The sequence below is a fragment of the Mesoplodon mirus genome (assembly GCF_964341445.2).
Source record: "Mesoplodon mirus genome assembly, chromosome: 10".
Taxonomy (NCBI): Eukaryota; Metazoa; Chordata; class Mammalia; order Artiodactyla; family Ziphiidae; genus Mesoplodon; species Mesoplodon mirus.
This window is the reverse complement of record NC_138986.1, coordinates 103,966,679-103,982,863: the sequence shown is the minus strand read 5'-3', so window position 1 is coordinate 103,982,863 and position 16,185 is coordinate 103,966,679. Positions and strand designations below refer to the sequence as shown.

The window sequence follows — 16,185 nt, the reverse complement described above, 5'->3', positions numbered from 1 at the left end:
GTCGTACACGCATCCAGCCGCATCCCTCACATACCACAGCCCTCACCACCATACTCCACACCCCTGTATACAGACACCGCTCCAGTATCCCCCCCACACACATGAAATGCCCACAGATGAAACCAGATACACCGCTCCATCCTACAGCCAACAGACACCAAGCTCACGACATAGCTACATCATGCAAATGTCCCTCTCTCGTCTACCACACTTGCTCCCTCACTTCCGGCATGGCCCATGCATGTTATTATGGTTTTAATTTCCTTTTTCAGGAATGCGGAGATTTCGAGACACTGCCTGGCCTACAGCACCCCTAGCCCACGTTCAGGAAGAAGGGGAGACCGCTCCCCCATCACACTGTGTCTCCTCCTTACTCTCTTCACCCTGTAAGGACTATCTGCACCCAGACAAAGAGGAAAGGGGCATGAAAATATACTACATGCAGGTACAAGTGAACAAGGGTGTCGCTGTCTCCTGGAAGACAAAGAAACCCTTGGAGTTGCCTGAAAAGCAGCTGACGATAGAAGAAGTGACCCTTCCTGAGGATGCGTGCCCAGTAGGCACTTGCCCCTCTGATGTGTTCACCGAAAGCCTCCTGTCTGACAGTGAGCCCACTGGGGAGGAGAAAGAGTATGAGGAAAGGGCAGAGCCAGGCAGACCATCAGGGTCACCTGCCGTCGAGGAGGGACCCAGCGCCAAGACAGTGGACTGGATGCTGACCATGGAGACCGGCTTCAGGTGCATGGCCTGCTGCCGGGTCTTCCCCACCTTGGAGATCCTCCAGGAGCACATGAATTTCGGTGTCCTGCAGGGCTTCAGCTGCCGTGTCTTTCATCTCAACATGGCCCAGTGGATGGGCAATCTGGAATCTGAGAGCACCCCTGAGGAGGAGGAGGAGGATGAAGAGAAGCAAGAAGAAAAGGAGAATGAGGGAGAGCAGCCCACGGGGGAAGGCCCCAGCCCAAAGAGACCCCGAAGGCAGGGTCTTTTCTCTCCTTTGAGTTCCAAACAGCAACTGAGATTCATGGGACAGAAGATCCTGGAAGACGGTGTGGCCGTCCCTTGGAAGAGGTAAGGCTTGAGGCTGGCAGTCTTCTGAGCCTATGTCACGAGGGCCCAGAGGAGTCTAAGGGAAGGGGCCGCACACATGTGCTGGTTGACCTAATGGCTCTGCAGTTGCATCAAATGGGACACACCCAGCACTAACAAAGGCATTGACCTCTGTTGACGTAAACAAGAAGGTGGAGCCTTTTCCTAGGAGTTTTCTCAGGGTCTGCACGATGGACCTCAACTCTTAGAGGACGTACTGCCAGCAGCTCCTTCTCGGCAGAGAGAGCCAGGAGTGGTCTCAAGAGAGGACAGGGGCCCTTGCAGGACCAGAACTTTGAGGTCTGAGAGACTTGGGCCTGAGCCGAGATCTCACCCTGACCACTGGACCTAGCCTTCTGTGACAAAGGGGAATAGGAAAGAGAGTCACGTGGAAATGAGGTCCCCCGAGATATGGAAATGTTCCAGAACCTTCGTTGCGTGGTAGTTGATCTGGAGCCAAGCTCACTGTGGTGTGTGTGGCTCTGAACATTAAGGCAATGCTGGAGGGTAACCCTGACGAGCAGAGCTTGGAGAGCTTCTTGTCTCTTCCTGTTCTACCTCATTTGCTTTATCCCTTCCAGGGAGAAGAAAGGACCCTCGGGAGAGTAGCAGACAGAATGCCGTGGTCTGAAGGAGGATGAAGGGACCGGCACTCAGTCTAACATCATATGACAATAGAAGCGTCCTACGCAATAAAGGGCATTTTCCAAACCTTTCCTGGAGCTTTTATTTAATGACATTTTTCTATCTATGCATCTATCTGTCATCTACATTTGTATCTTTCAAGGTATGTGAACAATCTTTCACATAAGCACTAGAGACGTCCACCAGCATTTTCCAGAAGAGGCCTGCAAATTGCTGGGGACTCCTCACAAACAGGGAACGGCCACAACCCCTGCCACACAGACTCTGTGCGTGGCCCTCCTGACGTACTCCCACTCTCTCTCTGAATTTCCCAACGTCTGAGATGAGGGTGCTGGCTGGAGGCAATGATCACGTGCAGGCTGAACCTTCTCCAGATTCTGATCCTCTTCCTGGGCATATCGTCCTCAAGCACAGTTTCCATGTCCCTGGCCACACTGATCTCTCTCCTTCAGTCCTTCCCTCCCTCCCTCTCCTGCCACCCAGTGCAGAGAATACTTTTTTGCATTTGAGACGACATTTATTTTTTGTTCACACAATTCTCACCTGTTTTACTGTGGCCTCCATTGTGAACATTCCAAAGCTGAGAATTTTCTTTTTTCTCCCTCATTTCTTCTGAGTCTTTACCTTCCTAATGCAGTGAGCTCACAGTGCCTAGCTGACTGGATGAGGAAAAAAAATCCAGGGAGCAAAGAGACATAATAAAAGAATATATCAGTTCATTTTTCATAGTGTTATCCAACTACATATTTTTAAAATTTTGGAATAATATTAGGAACCTTCTCATTATAAAAAACTGAATTATTGGGCTTCCCTGGTGGAGCAGTAGTTAAGAATATGCCTGCGAATGCAGGGGACATGGGTTCGAGCCCTGGTCTGGGAAGATCCCACGTGCCACGGAGAAACTAAGCCCGCGCGCCACAACTATTGACCCTGCGCTCTAGAGCCCGTGTGCCACATCAACCGAGCCCACGTGCCACGACTACAGAAGCCTGCGTGCCTAGAGCCCATGCTCCGCAACAAGAGAAGCCACTGCAATGAGAAGCCCGTGCACCACAGCCAAGAAGAGCCCCGGCGCACTGCAACTAGAGAACGCCCGCTAGCAGCAACAAAGACCCAATGCAGCCCAAAATAAATTAATTAATTTAAAAAAATTGAATTAGTTTCAAGGGTACAATGTATAAAAGTACAATAAAAGCCCCCCTTCATAAACCCCCAACCCCACTCTCCAGATGGAATAGATATGCTGTGATACAATTTATAGTCGTAGTACTACTACTCCTCCCACCACATCCGAAATCCTCTGAGCCAGGTGCAGCAGCTTCATTTCACAATGCTAGGACCCGCCACAAGACAGATGATAATCCCTTTGGACATTTCAAGGAGCGGCACCAGGGGAACAGTACGTGGGAAATGCCACTGACAGCTCAGAATATCCATGGCATTTCTAGAGCCTCGGCACTGCTCTCGCTCTGGGAATGAAGGTCCAAAAAGCACATCGGAGAATGTTCATAGTTGTAAACAAGCTCCACCTTTGAAACACAATCTACATAGAACCACATATACAAGCCTGCACAATGGATGAAGCCAAGGTCTCCTCCATGATTTCCCTTCTGACCACCTTATTGTCTCCTCAACCATAAAAGGTGAACTTGAAACTCAGGACCTTGCCTTGTCGCCAGAAACATCCAAGCTTGGATCAGTCTTTCTAAGACCAGATACTTGCTCTCTGAACTATTAGAGACTTGTCACATACACACAGGTAGAACAGGATTATTTCTATCTACCTGGGGACCTGGAGTCTTTCACATTGCTCCTGTTAAAACTCTCACAACAGCAAAACTTTACCTACAAAGGGTTCAAGCTATGACACTCCCAATTTCCACAAACCTCCTCAGCTCTTGTGAGTCACATGCAGCCAATTCAAGGAATTGGAAACATGGTTGTGAGGATGAAACTGACTGTGGGGCTCCCCTTGGATATGGTCTTCCAGACTTACCAAAAGGCCATTAAGAGGAAGGTATACCCCACCTCAGGGAAACCCGAGGCAGTACTTGCAGTCAAGAGCTGGCCATGGCTTCTGAGCTACATCCAAAAAGAATTTCATACTGTACCTGGATCTGCTGAAGCCATTTCTGACTGTCCGAGAGCCAGCATGTACCGCTCCTCAACTGCCTCCATTGTGGATCATCAGTAGGGCTGTCAGATTTAGTAAATAAAAGTACAGGATACCCAGTTAAACTTGAACTTCACATGAATAATAAGTCATTATTTTTAGTATAAGTAGATCCTATGAACTATTTGGGGCATACTTATCTTAAAAATATACTTGTTGTTTTTCTGACATTCATATTTATCTAAACAGCCTATATTTTATCTGTCAACCCTACCCTTCAGAAATGATGGAGGCTCATAGAGATCCAGGAGACGCCTCAGCGCCTCCTCAGCTTTTATTTCTACGTCCTGGACAGCGAGCACGCACCTTCCACTCCCAGTCATTGGCTAGAATGGAGGATATTCTCTGTTTTAGAGCTTTTTCTACTTGTCATTGTTATTATCTTCCTTATTTTAAAGAGATGTTTATTTTCTTCCAAACTTAATAGCTCATCCAAAAGTATTTCAAAGTTCATTAGACAAGGGAAAAACAACATGGTTCTGAAAAGTGAAGGAAACCGCCTGGTGTTTAGTCAAGAAGTAGTAGGGAGATTGAAAAAGCCAAACTTAATAAGCAAATCTCTCCAAGGGTATTTTCAGAGCTTGATACCCTCCCACACCCTGAAAATATTATTACATCAAGAAGGTAGAACTGCTAACCAAATGTAAGGCTCCCATATGATTCTATCAAACAGAGGATGCTTCTTTACTGAGCAGTGAGCACACTTGCTGCCCCAGGGACCTTGGCAGTTGCAACGTACGGCTCTTCCCTTTGGGATGGAAACAGCAAGTTTTCCTGTGGTCTACACACTGGCCCCCAAAACACTACACTCCCAATACTTGTCAACTTTAAGTATTTTTCTACATATCTCCATTTTTCTGTTACTATTTGGACTACATCCTAGACTTGACACTACGTAAATTGCATTCAAGAAGCTATTTTTAAAAGTTGGTAGGAAACCTTAAATCTATAGCTTGCAGTCCCTGGCTTACTTTCATCCAGGTGCATAAGGGTTTTCAAAAGTAGTCAGGTTAGTTACCCCATATCACAGCCCCACGCTTGTGTCACAGATATAAAAATGGAACATGATATTTAAGGTTTTAGTTGCCAAATAATCAAGCCTCCCAGACAGAGGCAATAGAGCAAAATGCTTACAGAGGCATGGATTTTGATTTGCTCCAGTGTCTTGTGCAAGTCGCTTGGCCTCTGTATTTATGTGTACTTATCTGCACTTATCTGTCACTTGGGGGTCATAATTGTACCTGGTCCATGGGTACGTTGTACAAATGATCTGTAAAGTAGTTACAAGAAACCGACACAGAGTAAGCACTCCACAGACATTGGCTATTAGCTATTGGAAATAGTTCTCCTTGAAACAGATGACTTTATCAGTGGATGACTCGGTGGGAGACAGTGCATCACAGAATCACAGCATGTTGAAAGTGACCTAGTTCACACTCTTATGTGAAAAGAAGAAAAGTGTGCATGGGTAGAAAATGTCTGAAACTTTACCTAACAAATAGTTCATCATGTTAGCATGGAGGATTAGAATAAATCAGGAAAGGAGGAAAGAAAAACTTGAGTGTCATTCAATTTCTCTATCATTTGTGTTAATACACTGAGACTCTGAATACACTGGAAGTGCAATTTTTTTTAATGTGGCGGGATAAAGGTTTTCAAGTTTTCCTGATCCATCCGTATTATTATCTCAGAATTGCTGGCAGTTCTTGCCATCTTCGGATCTACACCCATGTGAGTCAGTGGGCCATTCTGGATGGAGGAGATAATAGAGCAGAAGTGAAGTGAGAGGAAAGGAGAGAAAAGATTTTCTCTTTTCTCTTCAAAGAGGAAAGTTCTTTGGAATGGGAACAACTCACAACCAAACTTTGGGGAAAGGATGTGATGGAAAATGAGACAAACATCCTACCCCTGTGATGAGAAGGATTCCCTGGGCTGGATGGAGGGAGGTCACAGGTGGCTGGACAAGGAAACCAACTAGGGAGAAACACACACAAGTGCAGGGCAAACACCCTGAGGCCACTCAGCCTGACTCCATGCAAACATGTGTCCAGCAGACAGCCCTTCACCTGTGGCTCCCCAGCAAGACAGGTACCTCGGGGGTGCCAACTCATTCTGAGTCCATTATGCCTGGCCATTCATAAACCGCTGTCTAACGGGTGAGGAATGAACTCTCAATGTTTATGAAGAAACTGGGGAAGGAGATTGAAAGGTTACATAAACGAAAAAAAAAAAGAGTTCAGGAAGGCAAGATGGTAGAGAGACAAGAAAATGACCTTAAAAGATAGAAAGGATTTGCCAAAGAAGAGAAAGAAAAAGAAATGATTCCGAATGGGTTAACCTGCAGCTAGGAAGTTAAGGAAGATTATTGATGGGTGAAGACTATGGAATAAAGTGAATAAAATTTATCAGAAGTTGCTGAGACTATGGTAAGCAGCATGATTATCAAATTATGAATTGGCTGCAATGGCATTCTAGGGGGACACTAGGAAGGGGAAGCAAATGTTCATGAGATGACAGTGGCAGGTGGAAAATTGTTTCAGGGGAAGATCAGTCTTGCAGAGGGTGTATCAGAGGAGGGCAAGTGTGAGCAAGCAAGGAAATACTAAGTGTATACGGTTCCTTCACTGAGTGCACCCAGCCCCGCGGTCAGCCTTGAGAACAAGCAGGACTTCAGGTATTTGAGCTACATTTCAGTCATCAGGATTTGAGAAGACACCCTTAAATCAGGTCTTCTCTTCAAACTCCATCTTTCATTCTTGACCTTCATTTGGCCTCTTCCCTTACCCTCAAGCTGTGGACGGAGGCCACAGAGCAAGATGGGTCACTAGTGTCCTCCATACCCTGGCGACTGTGGTTCACATCAGTGGAGTACCAAAGGCAATAACCAAGTAACAGACACAAGAGTGTATGAAGAAGAAGAGATTCTGATAAGGCTTTGTGTGACAGTGTGGGCCAAGTCGGCTCTATATGGCTGGTATCACGTGAATTATGAGCAGCCTTAGGGGAGAAGTTCTCAGAAGGCAGAGCCTGGCTCTCTAGAGGCTCTGCGTGCTCACAGCCCACTCCAAGACCTCAGTTACAGCTTCGGCCCCCAATATCTCTCCCTCTGCCTGCTCACAGTTTTTGAAATCTTCTTTCCTCCACATTTCTCTTGAGATGTGGAGGAGGAAGATGAGCTTCAGGCCAGCTCAGACTCCCCTGGGATCCCAGCAGGATGCCTATCATTAACCTCCCACCTCCTAGGAAGCTCCTAAGATCTTCACATTTGGGGCAGTTCTCATTTCAGCGGTGCTTCAAATTGCTGGCTGGAGACGGCCTGTTGGAAGGTGGCTAAAAGCAAGTAGCAATCCTTCGGGCAGCCTGGCCCTTCTCGACTGTCAGACATCTTCAGGGATATTCTAGGAAATGTTGTTTGTTCTAGAGAAGGGAGGGAAACAATCCAATTGTCCAATAATGCTTGAATGGAAAATAAATGATGCTATATGCATGTGATCAAATAATATCAAACAGTCAAAAATCAAAGACCTAGATCTATATGGATTCACGTGGATAAATCTTGAAAACATAATATTGATTGAAAGAAAATAAGATAAAGAATGTTAGATTGTGATAACAGGTATGTAAGTATTTAAATATTTAAATCAATTCAACATATTGCTTCTATATATAGAGATGCAAGAAAATAAACTTTATCCAAAGAACACATTATTTACATTTAATATGCTCATTTATCTAGGAGACCCAAAAGTACCCACAGATAAACTAGCAGGAACTAATAAGACGGTTCAACAAGGCACACACATACAAGATCAATAAATTTTAAAAGTCAATCAGGCTCCTCTACACTGGCGATAACAAATTAGAAACTGTAAAAGAAAAATAAGAAAAAAAGAAGATCTAAAAATAGTCACAAGAGCCATATAAATTATTTAGAGCTAAGCATATGTAGAAGGCAATAAAACTAACAAACTGAGTACGAACAGATAAACTCCGCCCAACCCAAGGTTAGGAAAAGACTGTTGTTACTTTATGAGAACAGACCCTCTTCTTACGGAGCAGATCAGTAAGTGAGAGTGAATCAAAGAAACACAGCATTTGAAAAGTCAGCTAGTCCAAGCCTCTTGATCGCACATACAGAAGCTGAAGCCCAGATAGGTTGAGTTATTTGCTAAAGGGCCCAATGTCCTGACTCAAGGACTAGCATATTTCACTCAGTCGCAAGACACAATCAAATGCAGTACCTTGGAAAGAGATGGGGAAAAAATGAAGAAATCAAGTATATAGTTCCTCATCTTTAAGTACAGAAATAGCCGTGACAAAATTACACGTATTGAGGGAAAATTGAAGTGCAGAGTTTAAAATGTCAATAATCCACAGGGAAACTGGAGACCATTTAAAATATTCATATTAAATCTCTCTAGAAAAGACATTAAAAGATCTCCAATCAAAATGTGAATTTTATAATAGACATGGTATGATACAATTTATAATAGATAAGGTATGAACCTTTCCCTTTCACGGGAAAGGTTCGGCTGGGAAAAAGGAATTGTTCTTGAAAATGGGGCCTGTGCTACTGCAGACACTGTGCTCAACCTAGGTCCACCGAATGCTCTGATGTCATCACTGAGGTCACAGAATTCCACTGTGCGCCTGGCAACCTTGCAAACATAACAGCCCTGGTGAGCACTAGGCAGTACTGCTGGTTCACTAAGTGGTACAAGTTTTTCAGCCATTTAGGAGACTTGACTATTTTTGTTTGTATTGAATCATTTCAACGGATTGCCCAAGAGCCAAGAAGGGCCAACCTGTAGGGAAGAGGAGGAGTTGGACATCTCTTGAGGCATCTTCTAAGGGAGACTTCTAGTTGGTACGATGGAACGGCGACAAAAGAGGAAACATCTGGAAAATGAAGAGTCCCAGGAAACTACCGAGAACGGAGGAGGTATGTGGGGGGCAACTTGTCTGGGGCACATGGGTTTCTGCCAAACTGAACCTTCTCTAGGAAGCGGGGGACTGAGAACGTGTCACCTGTGAAGCAGGGAGCGAGAGACGTTATCTCACTGATGCTGCCATATCTATCTGGAGGGCCCCTGTGTTGTGAGACGGCACAGAACGGCCAGATGCCCCCTGGGAGATGGGAGGTCAGCTCCGCTGGTCTGAGGACTCTCTCCTGGGGCAGCCGGGCCTGGAGGATTGTCGGACTCACAGCAGGCTGCATCCTGCTTGCACAGACCTAGAGTTGCAGCTTTTCTCAGTCCCCGATTTCTCTCTTATTCTCTTGGATCTTTCCCTGGGGTCATGAGGTGGGGGATGTGAAGGATGCAAGGATGCTGAGAGAGACCCATGAGTTGCTTGGCCTCTTTTACCAAAGTGGAAAGAGAAGCCCCATGAGTTGAAGGCCCTGTTGAAAAATATCTTGACAAGTGGAATGCACTTTGAAAGAAGATTGTTTGTCTAGGGATGGTGTCATATTGAAAGCAAGGAGGATTTATTCCTTCAACAGGAAGAATTTCCCAAAGGAGATCAAGGGAAGGGAAGGGTTTTCCAGAGACTGAGACCGCGTGAGCGGGGGTGAGAAAGGGCCTCAGTGTCCTGCGGGGGGCTCTGAGAGCCACGGGCCACGTGGTGCCTGCATGCATTAAATGTAGGCGAGTAGCTTGCCCTGGGAGAGGGGTGGTCACCCCAGAGCTCCAGCTAGAGGCCTCTGCCCCAGATTAGAGCTCAGTAGCTCCTACCAGGCCCAGGGCTCTGGAGACTGTAGGATGGGCCCTGGGAATGGAGCTCTAGACAGCAGGCAGATTTCCAGGCAGTGGCTGGGACAGGCTGGGGAAGGCAATGACTGCCCCTGACCATTCAGAATATTTTGCTCTATGTTCCTGTGTGTGTGTGTGTGAGAGAGTGAGTGTGTGTGTGTGTGTGTGTGCGTGTGTGTGTGTGGTAGTGCAGAGAAGAGCGAGATGAATGGGGGTAGAGTGCTTACCAGATATAAAGTCTGCGTGGTAAAGTTCTTCTCACCCTGCCTGGACCTGGCTGACACTCGGTGTACGTAAGAGTGTATACAGAATTCTTGTTAGGGGTGTTTTATGAGACAGTATCTCATACACCCATGTACACTCTAATACAGCAAAAATATCACACACCCCACATATAACTTCCTTAGTAAACAACACACAGCACATGCAGGTATATACACGCATCCCTCCTATACTACGTTCTCATACAAACCACCTGTATCACAATCCTCTCCTCCAACACCAAACGCTGGAGATGAGATATATATATAGACACACACACTATATATATAGGACACACACACACACACACACACACACTATATATACATGTATCTCCTCAACTCTTGCACAAACACAGCTAACTTCAGCCATCTCTAAATACCTCTGTAAGAACCAGTCACGTGTCATACACACCACACTTATAACACATTCTTGAGTAATGCCAGACCCGCTTTGTACAAACCACAGTAAACCACAGTCTCAGTAACCCATGTCAGGGTTGCCAGAGAAAATATGGGCTATCCAGTTCAATTTGAATTCCAGATAAACAACAAGTAATTTTTCAGTATCCGTATGTCCCACATATTGTATGGGCCCTACTTACACTAATACTAAGTCAGACCAAATACTGCATGGGAATACTTACACTAAAAAATTATTCTGGGTTTATCTGAAACTGAAATTTAACTGGGTGCCTTGTATTCTTGTTCGCTAAGTCTGGCAACCCTTATATACTTACCACCAGCTGATGTATTATATATTTATTGTAGTTTTGTTTAGTGTGTGTCTTCCCCTACTAGAATGTGCAGCATTACCAAAGACTACAACAATGGAAGAGTGCCGGATACACAGGAGTAGCTGCTTACTGAATCTTGGTGAATGAATGAATGAACACGCACCATAAATACAAGCCACACCATGTAATGAGGAAAAGTTACATGTCCCAGAATTCCTGACTTGTGAACAGAAACCATGCACACAAAGGCCACAGACACAGATAGACACGTCTGCACTGTGCTCCCCATGCCAACCCCACACTTACCACAGACTTAACTGATACACATCACTCACTCTTCCCACACACTCACAGTCACCACCGAGGCCTACATTACCAACTAGACAGTGAGAGAATAAGTATTGATTGGAATTAAATCCTGGAGGATCCACTGGGAACCACACTCAAATGTGTGTATTCACTGCACTTGACACGTGTCACACACTCAGTAAATATTTGTGGACAGAGGACTGATGAACCCACCCTGAGCCTTTCATTCCTCCCTCAGGACTCTCGAAGTCACAAGAGGATCCCCCTCGGCTTGGATCCACTGTGGTGGCCCAAGGCTGCAGCCCAGGGGCAGGGGAGGTCTCCTCTGCCTCTAAATACTTCTTCTGTACTTCTACTCTGCGCAAGCTCAGCTACGCTGGTAAGGGCGCGGGGCTCCTCAGGTGGGGGGGTGCTTGGCTGTGAGGCAGGAGGCACACAGATCCCAGGGAGGCTGAGAGGAAATCCAGGGTCATCAGAGGTGATGAGGGCTCTGTGGAGGAGCCTGGGCAGGATGGCTGAGCTATTCCGAGGGCATGGATGCCAGCTGAATCTGGGTGTCTGTGCGTGAATACTGCTACTACCATGGTGGGGAAGTCAAGGAGCAGGGGCCGGAAAGGTCTGGGCTTGAGGTGGAGGGAAGAGGGACCAGATTAAGCATCTTCAGAGGAAAATGTAGGCTTTGTCTTTGCCTTTGCTTCCAGAGAAGGACAGAGTTCTGCATCATACACCTCCAGCCTGAGAGCAGGACCATCCAGCTCAGGTGTACACAGCTCACACATACACGCGCCCTCCAGGCACAGCCCTTCTCAGTGCACATCAACCCCAAGCACGTGCTCCACAGTACTCTCCTGCACCACAGCCCCATTCCACAAGGAATGCACCACCGATATTCCCAAACTCACACTCCTCGTCGTACACTCATCCAGCCGCATCCCTCACATACTGCAGCCCTCACCACCATACTCCACACCCCTGTATACAGACACCGCTCCAGTATCCCACCTCCATGCACATGAAAAGCCCACAGATGACACCCGATACACCACTCCTTCCTACGGCCAACAGACACCAAGCTCAAGACATAGCTATGTCGTGCCAATGTCCCTCTCTCGTCTACCACACCTGCTCCCTCAGCTTACAGCATGGCCCATGCATGTTATTATGATTTTCATTTCCTTTTTCAGGAATCCGGAGATTTCATCGAGACACTGCCCAGCCTAGACCACCCCTAGCCCAGGATCAGGAAGAAGGAGAGACCGCTTCCCCATCACACTGTGTCTCCTCCTCACCCTCTTCACCCTGTAAGAACTATCTGCACCCAGACAAAGAGGAAAGGGGCATGAAAATATACTACATGCAGGTACAAGTGAACAAGGGTGTCGCTGTCTCCTGGAAGACAAAGAAACCCTTGGAGTTGCCTGAAAAACAGCTGAGGATAGAAGAAGTGACCCTTCCTGAGGATGTGTGCAGAGTAGCCACAGACCCCTCTTCTGATGTGTCCACCAAAAGCCTCCTGTCTGACAGTGAGCCCACTGGGGAGGAGAAAGAGTATGAGGAAAGGGCAGAGCCAGGCAGCCCATCAGGGCCACCTGCCGTCGAGGAGAGACCCAGCGCCAAGACAGCGGACTGGATGCTGACCATGGAGACCGGCTTCAGGTGCATGGCCTGCTGACGGGTCTTCCCCACCTTGGAGATCCTCCAGCAGCACGTGAAGTTCGGCGTCCTGCAGGGCTTCAGCTGCCGTGTCTTTCATCTCAACATGGCCCAGTGGATGGGCAATGTGGAATCCGAGAGCACCCCTGAGGAGGAGGACGAGGAGGAGGAGGAGGAGAACGAGGAGGAGGAGGAGGAGGAGGAGGAGGAAGAGAAGCAAGAAGAAAAGGAGAATGAGGGAGAGCAGCACACGGGGGAAGGCCCCAGCCCAAAGAGACCCCGCAGGCAGGGTCTTTTCTCTCCTTTGAGTTCCAAACAGCAACTGAGATTCATGGGACCGAAGATCCTGGAAGACGGTGTGGCCATCCCTTGGAAGAGGTAAGGCTTGAGGCTGGCACTCTTCTGAGCCTATGTCACGAGGGCCCAGAGGAGTCTAAGGGAAGGGGCCACACACATGTGCTGGTTGACCTAATGGCTCTGCAGTTGCATCAAATGGGACACACCCAGCACTTCCAAAGACATTGACCTCTCTTGACATAAACAAGAAGGTGGAGCCTTTTCCTAGGAGTTTTCTCAGGGTCTGCACGATGGACCTCAACTCTTAGAGGACGTACTGCCAGCAGCTCCTTCTCGGCAGAGAGAGCCAGGAGTGGTCTCAAGAGAGGACAGGGGCCCTTGCAGGACCAGAACTTTGAGGTCTGAGAGCCCTGGGCCTGAGCCGAGATCTCACCCTGACCACTGGACCTAGCCTTCTGTGACAAAGGGGAATAGGAAAGAGTGTCAGGTGGAAATGAGGTCCCCCGAGATATGGAAATGTTCCAGAACCTTCGTTGCGTGGTAGTTGATCTGGAGCCAAGCTCACTGTGTTGTGTGTGGCTCTGAGCATTAAGGCAATGCTGGAGGGTAACCCTGACCAGCAGAGCTTGGAGTGCTTCTTGTCTCTTCCTGTTCTACCTCATTTGCTTTATCCCTTCCAGGGAGAAGAAAGGACCCTCGGGAGCATAGCAGACAGAATGCCATGGTCTGAAGGAGGATGCAGGGACCGGCACTCAGTCTAACAACATATGACAATAGGAACGTCCTATGCAATAAAGGGCATTTTCCAAACCTTTCCTGGAGCTTTGATTTAATGACATTTTTCTATCTATGCATCTATCTGTCAGCTACATCTGTATCTTTCAAGGTTTGTGAACAAGCTTTCACATAAGCGCTTCAGACGTCCGCCAGCATTTTCTAGAAGGAGGCCAGGGAATTGCTGGGGACTTCTCACAAATAGGGAATGGCAACAATCCCTGCCACACAGACTCTGCGCGTGGCCCTCCTGACTTCCTCCCACTCTCTCTGAATTTCCCGAGGTCTGACATGAGGGTGCTGGCTGGAGGCAATGATCCCGTGCAGGCTGAATCTTCTCCAGATTCTGATTCTCTTCCTGGGCATATCGTCCTCAAGCACAGTTTCCATGTCCCTGGCCACACTGATCTCTCTCCTTCAGTCCTTCCCTCCCTCCCTCTCCTGCCTCCCAGTGCAGAGAATACTTTTTTGCATTTGAGACGACATTTATTTTTTTGTTCACAGAATTCTCACCTGTTCTACTGTGGCCTCTGTTTTGAACATTCCAAACCTGAGAATTTTCTTTTTTTCTCCCTCATTTCTGATGAGTCTTTACCTTCCTAATGCAGTGAACTCACAGTGCCTAGCTGACTGGATGAGGAAAAAAATCCAGGGAGCAAAGAGAAATAAAAAAAGAATATATCAGTTAATTTTTCATAGTGTTATCCAACTACATATTTTTAAAATTTTGGAATAATATTAGGAATCTTCTCTTTATAAAAATCTGAATTATTGGGCCTCCCTGGGGGAGCAGGGGTTAAGAATATGCCTGGGAATACAGGGGACATGGGTTCGAGCCCTGGTGTGGGAAGATCCAACGTGCCATGGAGTAACAAACCCCACGCGCCACAACTACTGAGCCTGCGCTCTAGAGCCCGTGTGCCACATCTACCGAGCCCACGTGCCACAACTAGAGAAGCCTGCATGCCTAGAGCCCATGCTCCGCAACAAGAGAAGCCACTGCAATGAGAAGCCCGTGCACCACAGCCAAGAGGAACCCCGGCTCACTGCAACTAGAGAACGCCCGCTAGCATCAACAAGACCCAATGCAGCCCAAAATAAATTAATTAATTAAAAAAAATTGAATTAGTTTCAAGGGTACAATGTATAAAAGTACAATAAAAGCCCCCCTTCATAACCCCCCAACCCCACTCTCAAGATGGAATAGATATGCTGTGATACAATTTATAGTCGTAGTACTACTACTCCTCCCACCACATCCGAAATCCTCTGAGCCAGGTGCAGCAGCTTCCTTTCACAATGCTAGGACCCGCCACAAGACAGATGATAATCCCTTTGGACATTTCAAGGAGCGGCACCAGGGGAACAGTACCTGGGAAATGCCACTGACAGCTCAGAATATCCATGGCATTTCTAGAGCCTCGGCACTGCTGTAGCTCTGGGTATGAAGGTCCAAAAAGCACATCGGAGAATGTTCATAGTTGTAAACAAGCTCCACCTTTGAAACACAATCTACATAGAACCACATATACAAGCCTGCACAATGGATGAAGCCAACGTCTCCTCCATGATTGACCTTCTAACCACCTTATTGTCTCCTCAACCATAAAAGTTCAACTTCAGACTCACGGCCTTGCCTTGCCACCAGAAACATCCAAGCTTGGATCAGTCTTTCTAAGAGCAGATATTTGCTCTGTGAACTATTAGAGACTTGTCACATACACAGAAGTAAAACAGGATTGTTTCTATCTACCTGGGGACCTGGAGTCTTTCACATTGCTCCTGTTAAAACTCTCAGAGCACCAAAACTTTACCTACAAAGGGTTCAAGCTATGACACTCCCAATTTTCACAAACCTCCTCAGCTCTTGTGAGTCACATGCAGCCAATTCCAGGAATTGGACACATGGTTGTGAGGATGAAACTGACTTTGGGGCTCCCCTTGGATATGGTCTTCCAGACTTACCAAAAGGCCATTAAGAGGAAGGTTTACCCCACCTCAGGGAAACCCGAGGCAGTACTTGCAGTCAAGGGCTGGCCATGGCTTCTGAGCTACATCCAAAAAGAATTTCATACTGTACCTGGATCTGCTGATGCCATTTTTGACTGTCCAAGAGCCAGCATGTACCGTTCCTGAACTGCCTTCATTGTGGATCATCAGTAGGGCTGTCACCTTTACTAAATAAAAATACAGGATACCCAGTTAAACTTGAACTTCACATGGATAATAAGTCATCACTTTTAGTATAAGTAGATCCTATGTACTATTTGGGGCATACTTACCTTAAAACTGTACTCGTTGTTTTTCTGACATTCATATTTAACTGAAGAGCCTATATTTTATCTGTCAACCCTACTCAGCAGAAATGATGGAGGCTTATAGAGATCCAAGAGATGCCTCAGAGCATCCTCAGCTTTTATTTCTATGTCCTGGACAGTGAGCCCGAGCTTCCCACTCCCATTAATTTGCTATAATGGAGTATAGTCTCCATTTTA

At 46.9% G+C, this 16,185-nt stretch overlaps 1 protein-coding gene across 1 annotated transcript in view; it reads left to right on the top strand.

The window, feature by feature from the left end:
* The window catches only part of LOC309811216 (protein FAM170A-like), a gene marked incomplete at both ends in the record, with an annotated part of 518,093 nt that extends 504,108 nt beyond the window's left edge, over positions 1-13,985 (top strand). Inside the window, 2 exons of the mRNA XM_082633804.1 lie at positions 739-953; positions 13,975-13,985. Of these exons, the coding sequence (XP_082489930.1) occupies positions 739-953; positions 13,975-13,985 (226 nt within the window). The remainder of the gene's footprint in view (positions 1-738; positions 954-13,974) is intronic.
* Positions 13,986-16,185: the final 2,200 nt, after the last annotated feature.